General features: G+C 47.1%; 1 protein-coding gene and 1 pseudogene across 1 annotated transcript; one reads left to right on the top strand and one right to left on the bottom strand.

Annotated features, from left to right (window-relative positions):
- Positions 1-453: 453 nt before the first annotated feature.
- Positions 454-4,972, top strand: LOC120651521 (cellulose synthase-like protein D1). Its single transcript, XM_039929013.1, has 4 exons — positions 454-1,415; positions 1,865-2,681; positions 2,761-3,816; positions 3,910-4,972. Exons 1-4 carry the CDS (start codon positions 526-528, stop codon positions 4,615-4,617), a joined length of 3,471 nt encoding a protein of 1,156 aa, XP_039784947.1. The 5' UTR covers positions 454-525; the 3' UTR covers positions 4,618-4,972.
- Positions 4,588-11,100, bottom strand: LOC120648018 (annotated as a pseudogene).
- Positions 11,101-17,581: the final 6,481 nt, after the last annotated feature.

The following is a 17,581-nucleotide window of genomic DNA, read 5'->3' as shown; positions in this document are numbered from 1 at the left end:
GCTAGTTGGTTCCTAATGTGAATCCACTCCTACGATGTGCTCTTTCTACGAGTATGATGTTGTCATGGATCGCTCCGTGCTCTGCTCTGCTCTGATCTCTCTCCATCTCTGTTTCTGCAAACAAATTCAGAAACAGAGTTACCAGTAAAAGTCTCATAGGAGTACGAGTGCTAGATTAATTCCTCCAGTTTCTGCCATTTTGTGTTTACTTCTGCTACGCATCAGCAGGCAGGCTACTCCATCTGCTGCTGCATTCATGCTTTCTTGCTGCATCATCGCTCACGCAGCATGCATAGCAAGTCTTCATCACGAGCCAATCGCCCTTGGCCGCTTTCCTTTTTCATGTCAAATTCAATCCTTCCATTGCACGCGCATTTCGCTTGTGCGACGGCTCTGCTCACACCAAAAGTTTTCCATCCTTGGTTCCGGCAAATCGGATTCTGCAGATCGCCATAGCCTCGCAGCGAAACCACTCCGAGCTGTGAACGAGGGGACCGAGGCCAGCAACTGTCCTCGAGAGCCACCATGGCGTCCAAGGGGATCCTCAAGAACAGCGGCTCCAGCCGCATGCCGGCGCAAGGCGGCGCCGGCAAGCCGCCCGCCGCGCCCGCCGCGGCGCCGACGGTCGTCTTCGGCCGCCGGACCGACTCCGGGCGCTTCATCAGCTACTCGCGCGACGACCTGGACTCGGAGATCAGCAGCGTCGACTTTCAGGACTACCACGTCCACATCCCCATGACGCCCGACAACCAGCCCATGGAGGACGAGGACGGCGGCGCCGCCGCCGCCGCCAGGGCCGAGGAGCGCTACGTTTCCGGCTCGCTCTTCACCGGCGGCTTCAACAGCGTCACCCGCGCGCACGTCATGGACAAGCAGGATGGCCGCCGCGGCGGCGCCAACAAGGGCGCCGGCGCCTGCATGGTCGAGGGCTGCGACGCCAGGGCCATGCGCGACGCCCGCGGCGACGTCGTGCTCCCCTGCGAGTGCGACTTCAGGATCTGCGTCGACTGCTTCACGGACGCCGTCAAGGCCGGCGGCGCCGCCTGCCCGGGCTGCAAGGAGCCCTACAAGAACACCGAGTGGGAGGACCTCGCCGGCGGGGCCGAGGTCACCAGGGCGCTCTCGCTGCCCCGAGGGCCCGCCGGCGCCAACGGCCACAAGATGGAGAGGCGCCTGTCGCTGGTCAAGCAGACCAACGCCAACCAGTCCGACGAGTTCGACCACAACCGCTGGCTCTTCGAAACCAAGGGCACCTATGGCTACGGCAACGCCATCTGGCACCAGGACGGCGCCGACGATGACGCCGACGGCGGCGCCCCACCTGGACCTGGGCACCCCAAGGAGCTCTTGACCAAACCATGGCGCCCGCTCACCCGCAAACTCAGGGTTCCAGCTGCCGTCATCAGTCCTTACAGGTGATCATCGTTATCATTCATCTCTTGCATTCTTATCTTACTATAACAAATGGCAACAGTTTTGTTTACCTGAAATAACATATCTTGTATACATATCCACAGTTAACAATGCATTTCTAACAAAAAATAGAACAATAATGAGAATAGCCGGGGCATTTTGCATGCAACTGGACAGAATTTAATTTACAGGATACAAGGTCACTACATTTATTTGCACTCTAGTTGCGCTCCCGAACAAAGCCTATTATTTCTACTATATACCTATGATTATACATTTATGCTAAAATAATGTTGAGGGATAAAATACCAAAAAAGTCTAACATTGTACTGTACTAGTATTGAATTATATTGCTGCACTTAAAAACATGACGATGGTCTCTGCTGCTACATTGCCACTATGTTGCACCGGTCTTCTTTGTCTTGCTGTTCACACTGTTCCTCGCATGCAGGCTCCTCGTCTTAATCCGATTGGTCGCCCTGGCCTTCTTCCTCATGTGGCGTATCAAGCACCAAAACCAGGACGCCATTTGGCTCTGGGGAATGTCAATTGTCTGTGAGCTCTGGTTTGCCTTCTCATGGGTACTGGACCAGCTTCCAAAGCTGTGCCCTATCAGCCGCGCAACAGACCTCTCTGTGCTGAAGGAGAAATTTGAGATGCCCACACCTAACAATCCAACAGGCAAATCCGATCTCCCTGGAATCGACATCTTTGTGTCAACTGCTGATCCAGAGAAGGAGCCAGTCTTGGTCACTGCAAACACAATTCTCTCCATCCTCGCAGCTGACTACCCTGTTGAAAAGCTTGCATGTTACGTGTCAGATGACGGAGGGGCATTACTCACCTTCGAAGCGATGGCTGAAGCAGCGAGCTTTGCCAATCTCTGGGTGCCATTCTGCAGGAAGCATGACATAGAACCCAGGAACCCTGACAGCTATTTCAACCTGAAGAGAGATCCCTTCAAGAACAAGGTGAAGCCGAACTTTGTCAAGGACAGAAGGCGGATCAAGCGTGAATATGATGAGTTCAAGGTCCGTGTTAATGGCCTGCCAGATGCCATCCGCCGTCGCTCTGATGCGTACCATGCCCGTGAAGAGATCCAGGCAATGAACCTTCAGAGGGAAAAGATGAAGGCTGGAGGTGATGAACCATTTGAGCCTGTGAAGATTCCCAAGGCAACATGGATGGCTGATGGCACTCACTGGCCTGGTACATGGCTCCAACCCTCACAGGATCATGCCCGAGGAGATCACGCAGGAATCATACAGGTGCTGCTTCCATCACAATCATGTATCACCTCCATCTGGTCTAGAACTATACTAACATATGCATTCTTCTGTACCTCAGGTTATGCTGAAACCACCAAGTGACATGCCGATGTATGGGAACATCAATGAAAAGTCACCTCTTGACTTCGCAGGAGTGGATACCAGGCTTCCAATGCTGGTGTATGTATCAAGAGAGAAGCGCCCAGGATATGATCACAATAAGAAAGCAGGTGCTATGAATGCACTGGTCCGTGCATCAGCAATCATGTCCAATGGTCCATTCATTCTTAATCTGGACTGTGATCACTATGTCTACAACTCAAAGGCCTTAAGGGAGGGGATGTGCTTCATGATGGACCGTGGTGGTGACCGCCTCTGCTATGTGCAGTTCCCTCAGCGGTTTGAAGGTATTGACCCTTCTGATCGTTATGCCAACCACAATACAGTGTTCTTTGATATCAACATGCGTGCACTTGATGGTCTGCAAGGACCAGTGTACGTTGGTACTGGATGCCTCTTCCGTCGAATTGCCCTTTATGGCTTTGACCCACCTCGTTCCAAGGATCACAGCCCACGATTCTGCAGTTGCTGTCTCCCACGCCGCCGGAAGGCATCAGCTTCCAATGCTAACCCTGAGGAAACAATGGCTCTTCGCATGGGTGATTTTGATGGTGATAGCATGAACCTCGCAACGTTCCCCAAGAAGTTTGGAAATTCAAGCTTTCTGATTGACTCCATTCCAGTAGCGGAATTCCAGGGAAGACCCTTGGCTGACCATCCATCTGTCAAGAATGGGCGTCCACCTGGTGCTCTAACGATCCTTCGTGATGTGCTAGATGCATCCATCGTAGCAGAAGCAATCAGTGTGATCTCATGTTGGTACGAGGAGAAGACAGAATGGGGTATAAGGGTGGGGTGGATCTATGGGTCTGTCACTGAGGATGTTGTGACAGGGTACCGCATGCATAATCGTGGATGGAAGTCGGTTTACTGTGTCACACAGCGTGATGCCTTCCGTGGCACTGCCCCTATCAACCTTACTGACCGCCTTCATCAGGTGCTTCGATGGGCCACTGGTTCTGTTGAAATCTTCTTCTCCCGTAACAATGCATTGTTCGCCAGCTCCAAGATGAAGGTTTGCACTAGATGCCCCTCAAGCATTACTATCCCTTACTAATGTAATGTTGATTCTTAATCCAAAAGAATGACCAATTTTCTGTGTCCACAGGTTCTTCAAAGGATTGCGTACCTCAATGTTGGTATATATCCCTTCACATCCATCTTCCTCATTGTTTACTGCTTCCTTCCAGCACTCTCCCTCTTCTCAGGACAGTTCATTGTGCAAACACTCAATGTCACCTTCCTGACATACCTACTTATCATCACCATCACTCTTTGCCTCCTGGCCATGTTGGAAATCAAGTGGTCTGGCATTGCACTTGAGGAGTGGTGGCGAAACGAACAATTCTGGCTCATTGGTGGAACTAGTGCGCACCTGGCTGCTGTGCTGCAAGGTCTCCTGAAAGTGATTGCAGGGATTGAAATCTCATTTACACTCACTTCAAAGCAAGTGGGTGATGATGTAGAGGATGAATTTGCAGAACTCTACATAGTGAAATGGACATCATTAATGATACCACCCCTCACCATCATCATGATCAACCTTGTTGCTATTGCTGTTGGCTTCAGCCGAACGATTTACAGCACAATTCCACAATGGAGCAAGCTTCTTGGTGGAGTGTTTTTCAGCTTCTGGGTGCTTGCTCATTTATATCCATTTGCAAAGGGGCTCATGGGCAGGAGAGGAAGGACACCCACTATTGTGTATGTCTGGTCTGGACTCGTTTCCATCACCATCTCATTGCTCTGGATTGCGATCAAACCTCCATCACAAGCTGCCAACTCGCAGTTCGGCGGGTCGTTTTCTTTCCCATGACACAGATTGTGTTCAAATCTATAGCTCTTACTGGATGGATACAGGAAATTACTGAACGCAACCTAATGACATTCAGGTTTTGCAGCATACCTAAAGAATACCCTGTGATTTAGACAATGGGTTACTTTGCAGCTCAGTCAAAAGATGGAAGAGGAAGACATAGGATATATACATATATATATCTATTCTAGTAATCATTCTAGTAATCAAAAGATGGAACCACTGTTTTGATTCTTTCTGATTTTTTATTTCTTTAGCATTGTTAATGTGTTAGCATTGTTAATGTGTTGAATCATGTGCCCAAAAGGTGTAATGTGTTAGCATTGTTAATAATATTACTCTACAAAGTTTTTCACTGTTGAGTACAATGTCATTATTTGTGTCTTTCTACTATGAAGACTAGCGCCATTAACTAAGTAGTAGCAGACACATACAATCAATGTTCTTAAGGCGCTGCGGCGACTCGTGGCGACCTACCCCCCTCACAACGCCTAGGCGTATAAGGCGCGTGGCGAGGCGACGCCATAGACATATTCTAAATATACCATAACAACAAAAAAATTTAGTAGCATATACATACCTTTGTTGAGCTGTTGTACCATACATGACTCAATTAGTAAATAAAAGAGGCACAAATCATAGAGCCACTAACAGATGAGTTGATTTTAGATGGAAGAGCATAGCCACGCACCACTCAAGCAAGCAATAGAGGCATAGAGCAGAGCAAGGCAGCAAGCGCAAGCAGTAGAGGGAACTAGGGAAGGGACACACGAGCACCAGAGTAGAGGGAAGGGAAGACCGGAGATCGGAGATGGATTACCTGACCATTGCAGTCTAGCAGAGGAGGCCGTAGATGAGTAGAGGAGGCGCACGGAGGCAGCGGAGATTGGAGATGGATTACCTGGCCATTGCAGATGAGCAGAGGAGGCGCACGGAGGCAGGGGCGCACGCGGCCGTGGACTGCTCGGATCCATCGGTTTCCACTGGCCCGCGCAGGAGCGAGCACGCGCGCGGCTCGGCGGTGGGGGTACGTGAAGGCGCAGAGGAGGCGGGCCCGCGCCGAGCCGCACAGGTCTCGCGGACGCGTGGAGATACGCGGGGCCGCACAGGCCCTCGCGGAGATGCGCGGGACCGCTAGGGTCGCCGTCGCCGCCTCGCCGAGGATCCAGGCCACCACCGTGAGTTCTCCCACCTCTCTTCTTTGTTTCCCTCTCTTGATTAAGCCAGGACTCGGCTTTTGCCGCTCGATTTCGTGCCCGATTCCCTCCCGCTCTCAGTTTCCCGCCCGATTCCCTCCCGCCCCTCGAATTGCTGCCTGTCCCGCTCAAGTCCCCACGCGGCACCTATGTATGGCTCCCGCCTCGTCCTCCAGGACGCCCAGCGGACGCCTTTTGATGCCCAGGCGGACGCCTTGCGCCTGAGGCGGACGCCGTAGGCGTTCTGTCAAGGCGAGGGGGACGCCTACCTCCCCGAGCACGCCTCAGCGCCTAGGCGACGCCTTAAGAACATTGAATACAATGCTGATCTTTACTATCTGGGTAGAATAAATACCAGCAATGTGGAAAGAAAATTGCCACTTTCTCAATGAACAATAATAAAATAATATTCCACAGTAACAATGCGACAGCGAAAGCTGTGAAATATCTAAAGCATACCTTCACATTCTGAGATCAAGTGAAATTCCATTAGTTTAGAGTGCAAGTCGAAAAATCCGATATTTATAGTACCAGACTACATTTCCTGCACGAAGTGATATTTTGCAGATGGCTCTGCTTCATCGCAGTATATCCACCAACCTGTATCAAAGTAAAACTAAAGGATCAAGAACAGTTACATTCAAATTATTACAATTTGAATGATCATGAATAAGGAACCAATGAACCGGATACAAACTAATCCGGAAAACATAAGAGAACACAGTTTTATCACTGCATTATTAGAGCCAAGTATTTCAGCATGAACCAAATAACCAGTAGGAGTTTTCTACATGTAGTTCTTGAGTTATTAAAAGTTGGCATTGTTTTGGGTGGCTGGAGGGCCAGCCTATCTATATCCTTCACGTCGAGAGATAAGGATGCCGATTAACTGGTCTAATCTCTCGCAACCTAAAATTTATCCTAGCAAACAAACTACACATCCAATGTGAAGGATTGCTGGCCCTCTGGCCACCCATAACAGGCATACATGCACATCAATTGCCACCATGCACTTAACCCTAGTAGCCAATCTTCCAAAAAGAATACACGTGATTAATAGATGGATGTCAGATAAGTACAAACTGAAAGAGCAAAAATGAAAACAATAATTAGCTGCAGCAATAAGCATGGGAGAATAAGCATGGGCCAATTGCCAGAACTAAGCCAGCATAATGGTTGAGTAATAAGCACAAGGCAAAATGGGGATTTAGTCATATGCTTTCTTCATGGCTTTGTTAACAGAAGAATGGCTAGCATAATCAACGCTAGCATAATCAACTATTTATTGGCATAGTATCATGGGAGAATACACCACCTTGGTGATGCCAGTTGCCAAAATTAAGCCAGCATAATGGTTGAGTAATAAGCACAAAGCAAAATGGGGATTTAGTCATATGCTTTCTTCATGGCTTTGCTAACAGAAGAATAGCTAGAATAAACAACTATGTATTGGCATAGTATTATCATCCTTCATGTTTTTGGTGTCCAAGTACAGTTATATTTATGGCCATAGCATGAACCCATCTTATGATCATATAGACACTAGATGTTGGAGCTGCTTCTAGGGTGGGGTTAAGTATTTTCTACATCGGATATTTTACCGCATTTGACACCATCATGCCTAAGTGTTCTGCATTTAAACATTAAATAAAATAGTTGCTGCTAAAATTACGAAAAAAATGAGAAAAGTGGCATGAGAGTAGAACATTTAAGAAACTCATATCTGAGGTAAATAACTATTCAACAATTATGATAGCTACTATTGGATATCACAAGAAAAATGGTATAGCACCTTTTTCTAAGGGCAGTATAATACCTACAAAAGGCAGAAAACCATTGCGGATTCATCATCCTTTAGTACTGTATAGCATTATGCAGCTGTGCATGACCAACTGTAGTTGGGAGAGAAACAATATACTAGTCTAGTTGACATAATATGGCCAATGAAGGCATACGAGGAGATCACTGGATGATTCTGATCCATCACCCATCACTTCCAGAACGAGTTTATTGCCAATGGACTGAGCAGGTAAAGAACAGGTTTTGGTACTAGGTTTCATGCCTAGATTAAGCAGGTCTTCGATCATTGCAGCAGCTGAACCAACACGCCATGACCTAATAAGGACTGAGATTGCATTGAATGATATACTGTTCATTTCAACGTCAGCATGTTCCATCTCCGTCATAAACTGCTTGACAGCATGCAGATCCCTGGTCCTGCAAAGTCCACGATGCATTAAACTGTATGTACTAGTGTGGGTGCTACTCCTGATTGCTTCCTCTGTTCAAACAGCCCGCAAGTCTCTTTCCACCAGATGAGCACGGAAAAGACCATGTAAAACAATAGTGTAGCAGACAGAATCAAGAGCATAATTTGCATGTATAGCCTCTCTTAAAGTTCTTAAGGCCAAAATGCTCCAGCCCTGTCTGACATTATAGCTGAGGATTCCTGCATGAACATAGGCATTCGATTCAGGATTGCTCACAGTTACATCACGGTAGGCATAAATTGTATCATATACCCTTCCTGACTGGCACAAACTATCCAGTAATCCGACGTAAGTGTAGCTGTCTAGCTTAATGCGTGAATCGATTTTATCAATGTAGAATTGGATGGCTTCTGACGGAAAACCAGATTTGCACAGAGCACTCAGCACAGAATTGCAGGCCACAAGATCATCAAAAGATTATTCTGTGTAGGAATATGGGGTAGCAGAAACAAAAATTTTCTACCACATAAATCAGGATTACTGTAGTTATAGATCACGGGATTACCACTAGACGTGCGGTTGCGGAACTTCTGTAGCGCGTCGGTGTAGTGCAGATGGAAGCCGGCAGTGCAGTTGCGTGAACCTCCTCTCGAACAGCTCGTCCTTGTGCAGCAGATGCGGCACCTCCAATGTATCCACACGTACGGGAAGAAGCGTCGCGATCCGGACTGCTAGATCCGCGGAGGCGACCTAGGGCTTGGCGCACAGGAGGGGCGGCACTATTTACGACGCTACTGCACTGTTCACTCGTGTAGTATTGTTCATGCGCGGGTACTGTAGTACCAATTAGGGTTTTTTAGGCGCCCCCCTTCTGTTTTATATAGCCCCTTAGGTGGGCTGCCTTGTGCCCCACCTTGGGCGCCCCCTTTTGGGCCTAAAAGACCCATTAGTGCACCTAAGTCCAGTCTAATTCGGATATCATTCTTATCATACTTCTTTCCCTTAAGTATGTGACCCTATGGGCTCACATGCGAATAGACATGGTCCGAGTACTCTTACTCGGCCCAATAGTAGACAGTAGCCTCTAGCAAGACATGTCAACTCCTATACGCACACAAAGATCATATCAGACGAGCCGCCACGATATCATATACATGATGTTCCCTTTGCCTCACGATATTTGGTCTTGCTTGAAGCCGACCACTCTTTCTCGATCCTATGATTCAGAATCCTTGGTTAACTTTTAACCCTAGCATGGCCATGCATTTCTTGATCCGAATCACTCGAGGGGCCCAGAGATATCTCTCTTGTAGAGAGGGGCAAATCTCATCTTAACCGACTATGTCTCACAGCATGCTTCTTGACAGACCCGAAAATCACCTTTATAACTACCCAGTTACGGTGCAGCGTTTGATGTCTCATAAGTAAGTCGGTTCACATCTTGAGTACATACGACGATCTCAGGTCTTAGGACACAATGTACATATTGTGTAATGAGAAGTCATCATCTCGTGTTGGGTCAGTTCAATCTCATGTCTCACATGAGCCCACATTATTAGTTTGACATCCCCATGTCCATGACTTTTGAAACGTAGTCAATCAACTAATACATGTGTTAGTCTAATATTCATGTGTGTCCTCACATGAACTCCGACTAGGAATATTTTAGAATATTCATACAAGTAACACAAATACTTCACATAAGCATTTATCAATATAAGTTGTCATCTATGAATATTCAAGGTACACTAGGGCACATTTCCAACATTCTGAGGGTAGAAACAATCTGCGAATATGATCTATGTCCCATGAGAACCGTAATAACTGAGCTAAAGTGAAGCGTATGCATCCGGTTTTATCTAGCTGCCATGAATATTCATGTAAATATCTGGGGCCTCATCATATCTGCTCTCCATTGCCATGCTATCCATCAGAACATTATACAGAACAATGTATGGACTGCAGCTTGCCGACGCCATGGATTTTCAAAAGCTCGCTGACCTTGTCATGCCTACCAGCTCGCAAGAATCCTCTGACAAGTGGCGTGTAAGTGACCGCACAAGGAGCGGTACCAGAATCTACCATCTTTGCCAGCACGCTAGAAGCCTCCTCTAGTCTTCCTTCGCGGCAGAGACAAGCTATCAAACAAATCCACATGGCCTTGGTGGGCTTGCAACCAGAGACAAGCGCGAAAGCAAGCAGCTGCAGAAGCTCGGACATGGTTCCAGCCTTACTGCAGCAAGCAAAAACAGCCGTGAGAGAAGCAGCGGTTTGTTGAAATCCCTGCTGCAGCATTTCTGAGTTCCCCGCCCTGCAGCGATGAGTGAGCACGATGGCGTAGGTGAGGTAATTGGGCGCCGGCCGGGTGCGCATCGCACCGATCCGTTTCGAGATGGCCTTCCCTGAGAAGGATGTCGAGGACGACGTTCCGGGCCAAGGCATTGGGGACGGAATCCCCAATGACGCATTTGATCGAATACCTCCGCGACGAGAGTGTAGAGGGCCCCGCGCCAGTAGAGCCTGAGCAGGAGAAGGAAAGTCTGGGGCTTGATGGGGCAGCCGGGGCACTGGATCTCGCGGAGAAGCGCGTGGGCGGTGCCGAGGCGGGTGCCGGCAGGTAGGAGGTGGAGGACAAGGACGGGTGGAAATGGCCGGGTCGGCGGGCGCACCAAAGGAAGAAAGAGAGCGCGTCTGAGGGGCGAGACAACGGAGACGACAAGCTGCGAGGGACGCTGGGGCTGGGGCATGGATGCGAAGAAGTCGGCGGCGCTCACCTGCGAGCGGCGGTGGAGCATGGAAGCAAGCGGACGAGGACGAAAGCGTCGTCGCTGGCATTGCAAGCGCGGACAACATGCGGCAGGGAAGGATGGAACGCCGCCGGTTGGCTGCCGCGCAGCGCAGCGCGGCGGCGTTCCTTCGGTGAGGGGCGAGTCGGCTCGCTGAATGGAGCTGGGGGACCGAGTTCCTGTGCAGTCGCTACTTCGACTGCAACTTAAGCAGTCGCGGGAGCAGAGGGAACACTGTGCAGCACTGTACCAACACTGTTTATTGCTGTTCCCCCGGGCATCCCAGTCCATAGTTTTTTTTTAAAAAAAAAAGAGTTTGCAGTCCATGAACGTTCAGCCCAACTTGACAGAAGAATGCTCAGGGCAGCAGGTTTCATTATCCAGAAGACGATGACCGCAAGGCACGTAGCCCAGACCAAATACTAATCAAGAACTCGCATAGAACCAAATACCACCGGCATATGGCAACGTAACGAATTTTTTTTAATTTTTAACCTTTTTTTAATAATATTTTAAATTTAACCCGTATTGGTTTTTAATTGCAAGGTGTAGCCCGTTTGGTCGCGCCACTGGTTCTGGCGCAACAGATAGCCTCTGTCGTGCCAGTGCATGTGGCGCGACAGTGTGGCCACGCTAGCAGCCGTGCCAGCGCTGCGCCGCGTTTGCGTTGACGTGGCCCTCTCTGTCGCGCCACATGCACTGGCGCGACAAGCCTATCGCGCCATGCGGGCTGGCGCGACAAGGCCATTGTCTTGGGCCCGCGCCGGCCTCCTCTCCCCCACTCTCCCTTTCTTTCCCTCACTCCTCCCCGACCAGAGCAGCAGCAGTTCGTCGCCGATGGCCGCCCCACCCTACAGATCCCCCCCCAAATCCGGCCTTTTGGGGGGAGTTGGGGGAAACGTTCTGTGGCAGAATCGCCTAAATTATCCCGGCTCAAGTGCGTAAACCATCACCATAAAGGCAACATTAGCTTAAACGCACTTCAAACGGAACAATTTTTGGTCTGTCGGGTAACGTCCCGATACAACCACCGATTCACGGATCGAACAAGCATACCCCGCACGAAGGCGAGTTCAGAGATATTACAACCACAATTTTACAACTCAGGCATAATAACGATTACATACCAGTTAAAAACATTATTACAAAGCCAACTTAAATAGAACAGTTATACAAGTTATGATTATAAGTTCAGAGTCTAAACAGCGGAAGATGAAACACGATGACTACAACACGTCGCAAAAGTATACCAAGCTAGCCCAAGCATGGTATCACTCGTCATAGTCATTGCCGGCCGAAGACGTATCCCATTCTACAGACCAGCCAGGATGCAACGAGCAAGGATAGGTCAAGCTAGCGATCTGATCCTCAAAACTCAAACCTGAAAAAGAGTTTCAACAGCAAGGCTGAGTATTCTAATACTCAGCAAGACTTAACCGTCAACGGGTATAAGTAGCCCACTTTAGCTAGACTGTGCAAGGCTTTGTGAGGCTCTGGTTTTCCTTTTGCTGAAAAGCAATAAAGAGTATGTCCTTACTTTCAAGTTTTAGCTTCAAGATTCTAGTTGATTAACCATTCTATGTAAGCAGCTACTATCCAATCATGGTAGAAATCTAAGCAAACATCAAGATTGATCATAATATTGTTGCTCTTGTTACTCTGTGTGGCAGATCAATCAAGCAGTCTCATTTCATCGTGAGAGGCGGACGATTCTGAATCGAAATTCAACCTTGCAAGGACAACCTAGCACACACGTCTGGAACACCGTCGGGTCATTCCCAAACAACCGTTGACCTTTCTTTCCGGCTTGTGGATAGTGTCACTCTCCCCGACTACAGGGCTCCAAGGCCGAACCTTGTCCCTAGAAGTCATAGTGTTGCGCAACATAAAATAAAACCTACTCCTAAGAGAGAGTGGGAGGTATATCCACTCCCCGGTCCAATCGGCTACTAGGCTTGCCGCGTACCATATTTACGGCATGTGACTAGTACTTTCAAAAACATAACCGGCACTACCACACACCGCGACCTTAGCAAGTTCATCAACACAGACGGGGTCTCACATAAGATCATGAAATCGAACACAACCCCGTCCGTCGTCCTTATATTGATGACAGAAAGTAAACAATCAATTCCTATAAAGCTCGCGAGTGACAGGCAATCACTCGACTTTTACCGGTCCTATAAGCTTAGCAAGTAGTCGAACTCAGGTCTAGTGTTCAGTACATAGGTTCCTAGGATCATGCATCTAGGGTTTCAATTCAAATCCTAAGAACTGTAAATGCACAAGTAAGTAATATAGTAAATGATATAAATTTGAAATATAGGTTATGTCCGGGGCTTGCCTTCTCGGTAGTTGCTAACTATTTCAGCCCTAGGCTCTTCCGAACTTTGGTCCGGGGCTTCAGTTAGTTCCGCAGTGTTTACTTGAGCTTCAAGATCACCTCCGTCAGACTCCGGAATCAACTCGTACGTCCCGTCCGACAAAGTAGTCGTATCTATATGTAATGCAAGAACAATATTAAAAACACACATGGGCAATCGTTTATAGAGTAGTCAAATAACAAATCTAACTACACAAGGCATCATGATCAACAGCACAAAAGAAGCTAACTAACTTCATAAAATGAGTAGTGGTGATTTCCTATACAATTAAGTCATGGTTTGCAAAAAAATCAACAAATCAGAGTACAAATAGTAATAAATTCTACAAAAATTCCACTAAACAGAACATGAACAAAGTAATCTACCCTGTAAAAATCATGCCAAAACATTTAACCATGTAAACACAATAAATCATTTATGCAGGCAACACCTAGTACAAGCTTGAATTATACCGATCAAACTAGAGACAAGCAGAGGCTCAAAATTTAACACGAGATCTACACAGGGATGATTTATCTACTGTGAATTTTTCATGATTTTATCTACAAGAAATTAATACTGAGAAAATAAACAAAACAGACATCAGTTTAGCAAGATTCAAATTTAGCTCCTGTTCTAGTCATGAACTAAGGCTCAAACTTCCTGGACAAGCTAATATTCTCCAGATGAACACTCAGGAATAATTTCAGGATTTAACAAGAACATAAACTATTTATCATAAATAAAGTATACTAAACAAGGATTAAATCAAATAAATAGCTACAACAAAGAACTGATCATGAAATTTTTATAGAAAAACTAGTGTAACATGATTCAACCACCACAAAAATTTCAGAGCAATAAAAGCTTTCAAGCATCAGATAAGAAAAAGATTAATGAACAAGTATTTATATACCTAATAACACAAATCAAAATCTACAGCAAAAACTTGTAACTAAAGCCTAACATATTATGGTTCTACTGCATAGAGCTCTTCAAGAGGATTCCAAAACATCAAGATTTGCTATTTTACGAATTTTCTACAAATTGATATTGAATTTCAAAGATCACAGCAAACTATTACAAACAAGTCCTTAGAGCACTATTCCTCTGAGTCTAGAGCTTCGCAGACAGCCCCCTGGGCTTTTCCAAATTCTAACACCGACGTCCCTGGCCGGGTCAGAGAGGGGAGGCGGGGTTTGACCGGCGGTTTCCCGGCGAGGGGCTCACCGGCGGCGAGGGTGGAGGGGTGTGGGAGCTTCACGGGTTCAAGGCGCACCTCTGGGTGCTTGGAATCGAGGCTAGGGTGGTCGGAGAGGGGGTGTCGACGGCGAGCGGCGGCTTGCGGGCTCGGAGCACGGCGGCGGGGTGGCTCCGGTGGTGTTCGGGTGAGGGGAAGTGGCCTGGGAGCTGCGCTAGGACGAGGCGACGCTAAAGGTGGGGGCTGTAGGGGTGGAGCGGGCCTGCAGTGGCGGCTCCGCGGCGGGGTGGAGCTTGCCGGGGTTCAAGCGGGGCGGCGGTGGTGTTCTGCGGCGTGGGAGCGAGGATAGAGCAAAGAGATGCACGAAATCGAGTCCTGGGATAGGGGTAGTGCTCGGGCGCTCGCTAGAAGAGGGCGGCGTGCTCTGCAGCGGCCGTTCCACGGCGGCGTCGCGGTGGCGGCCGTCGGGGCGGTTCTGGAAGCGGCGGGGGTGCGTGGCACGGCTGAGGAGCTCCAGCGCGAGGCTAGAGGGCGGTGGAGGAGGTCGTCCGCGACGCGTGGGTGCCAGCGCACGGCGAAGTAATGGCCGGGAAAGCCGGGAAGGCGCCGGCGGGCGGCGCTGTCGGTGGCCGGCGACGGGAAGCAGAGCAGGGAGGTGGGAGATGGTGATAAGGGCCGATTTGTAATTACCAAAAATTCCAGGGACTAAACTGTAAACCAGTGATAACTTTTAAACCAAAGCTCAAATGGAAAAGTGCCCAACATGAAAGTTGTTCAACTTTTCAGGATCTACAACTTTGATGTTGTGCAAAAATTTATTTGACCAAAGATTCAAGAGCTAAAATTAAAATCATTGAAGAGATTTTGAATTCTAGGAAATTTGTCTTTTTCAAAGCAAATTCACTTCAACACTAGACTCAAAAGCAAAAATGGCTGCCATGCATTAAATGCACTGAAATTTTACAAAAACACCCTCCACAAAAGCTATATTCATATTTAACTATATAAAGGACCTTGCATAAATTCATAATTACACATATAACCTTTCGTAATTACAAAAAGATACTTTTTAAGTAATTCAAGCGCATGATGCATAGCAAACCTACACAATTACTGTGCAGACACCTAATTAATTACTGTGCAGACACCTGGGGTGTTACAGCCTTCCCCCCTAAAAGGAATCTCGTCTCGAGATTACAGGAAGAAAAGGATGCAAAGATTTGATACCTGGATTGGTTCTAAGAAAATCGGGAAAGTTTCGTTGGAGAAAATTTTCAGTCTCCTAAGTAGCTTCTTCTACAGTATGCTGATTCCACTGGATTTTGTACATTTTAACTTTCTCCCTTCTAGTACTTCTTTCTTTGGTGTCAAGAATCTTGATTGGATACTCCGTATAAGATAGATCGGATTCAATCTCGATATCCTGTGGTTCAAGGATTTCAGTAGGTACCCTGGTGCACTTCCGAAGTTGTGAGACATGGAAGACATCATGAACGGCAGCCAACTGAGATGGAAGACGGAGTCGGTAGGCAACGGGTCCACAAGTTTCGATAATTTCAAATGGTCCAATGTATCGGGGTGCTAATTTCCCTTTTAAGCCAAAATGTTGAACACCTTTAGTAGGAGATACTCGCAAATATACAAAGTCCCCTACCTCGAATTGCAAAGGATCTCTTCTTTTGTGTGCATAACTTTTCTGTCTTGATTGGGCTGCTTTAAGATTAACCTGGATAACTCTGACTTGCTCCTCTGCCTCCGAGACTAAATCTGGCCCAAAAATTTTGCGTTCCCCAGCTTGTGACCAATTCAAAGGAGTTCGACACCTTCGACCATATAATGCTTCAAATGGTGCCATTTGCAAGCTGGATTGATAACTGTTATTGTATGAAAACTCTGCCAGTGCTAGGCACTTAACCCAGTTCTTGCCATATTGAATAGTACATGCCCTCAACATGTCTTCAAGGATTTGATTGATGCGTTCAGTTTGCCCATCTGTTTGTGGATGATAAGCTGAACTACGAATCAGTTTTGTTCCAAGGGATTCTTGCATCTGCTCCCAGAAACGTGCTATAAACTGAGGCCCGCGATCAGAAATAATCGTCTTTGGAATTCCATGTAAACGAACAATCTGATCGAGATAAATTTCCGCATATCTCTTGGCAGAATAAGTTGTGTGTACTGGAATAAAATGAGCGGTCTTGGTGAGTCTATCAACGATTACCCACACAGAATCATGCTTAAGAGGAGTAGTGGGTAGACCAACGATAAAATCCATACTGATGTCCTCCCATTTCCAGGATGGAATAGATAAAGGTTGGAGAGTACCAGCTACTTTCAAGTGACTAGCTTTAACTCTTTGACAAACATCACATTCAGAAACATATCTGGCGATCTCTCTTTTCATTCGAGTCCACCAGAAATTTTGTTTGAGATCATGGTACATCTTGGTACCACCGGGATGAATCGAAAACTTCGAAAGATGTGCTTCATCAAGGATTTGCTTTCTAAGCTGATGATCCTTAGGTACCACTAGTCGAGATTCAAACCATAGAACTCCTCTATGATCCACTCGGAAACATTTATACTTTGCTTCTTAATTCCATCCTCCGAAAACTGGCGTCCCGTGTACTGGGGTGGATCTGGGTAGTGGAAGATACGAAGTGAATCCCAAAGAATCCTCGGAAAACCCTCCCAGTACAGACAATCGGTATGAGCATTTCCCTCCTCATCCCAAAAGATCTGGGAACAAGTCGCCATCTGAATCAAAAAGGATTCAAATGTGAGTAATATAATTATCTCAAGACTTCTCAAATAAAGCTTTAAGAAGACTGCGGTAAAACAAATGTGATTCTAATTCACAAGACGATATGATTCCAAACTCAAAGAATAATAAACCACAATTGGTACTGGTTCATCATTTGAGATTCTAAGGAATGAAAAGATCCTTATAACAACAAGATGGGGCTTAGGAGGAAGGCATGACTCGAAACCATATTTTTCATCTAAGGAAACCTAAGCATTTTACAAGCATGCTACTAAAATCAGAATTTCACTCACTCATGTTTTTAGCACACTAACACTTATCTTATAAGGATTCATACTAGAAATTCCTTAACAAGCTCATGTAGCAACTTCAACTATTATGAACCAATCAAACATCAACCAAATATGCATGCACGTCCTGACCGTTCTCACAAGATAAACAATT

Source organism: Panicum virgatum, chromosome 9K, assembly GCF_016808335.1.
Source record: "Panicum virgatum strain AP13 chromosome 9K, P.virgatum_v5, whole genome shotgun sequence".
Taxonomy (NCBI): domain Eukaryota; kingdom Viridiplantae; phylum Streptophyta; class Magnoliopsida; order Poales; family Poaceae; genus Panicum; species Panicum virgatum.
This window is presented reverse-complemented; position numbering and strand designations above follow the sequence as displayed.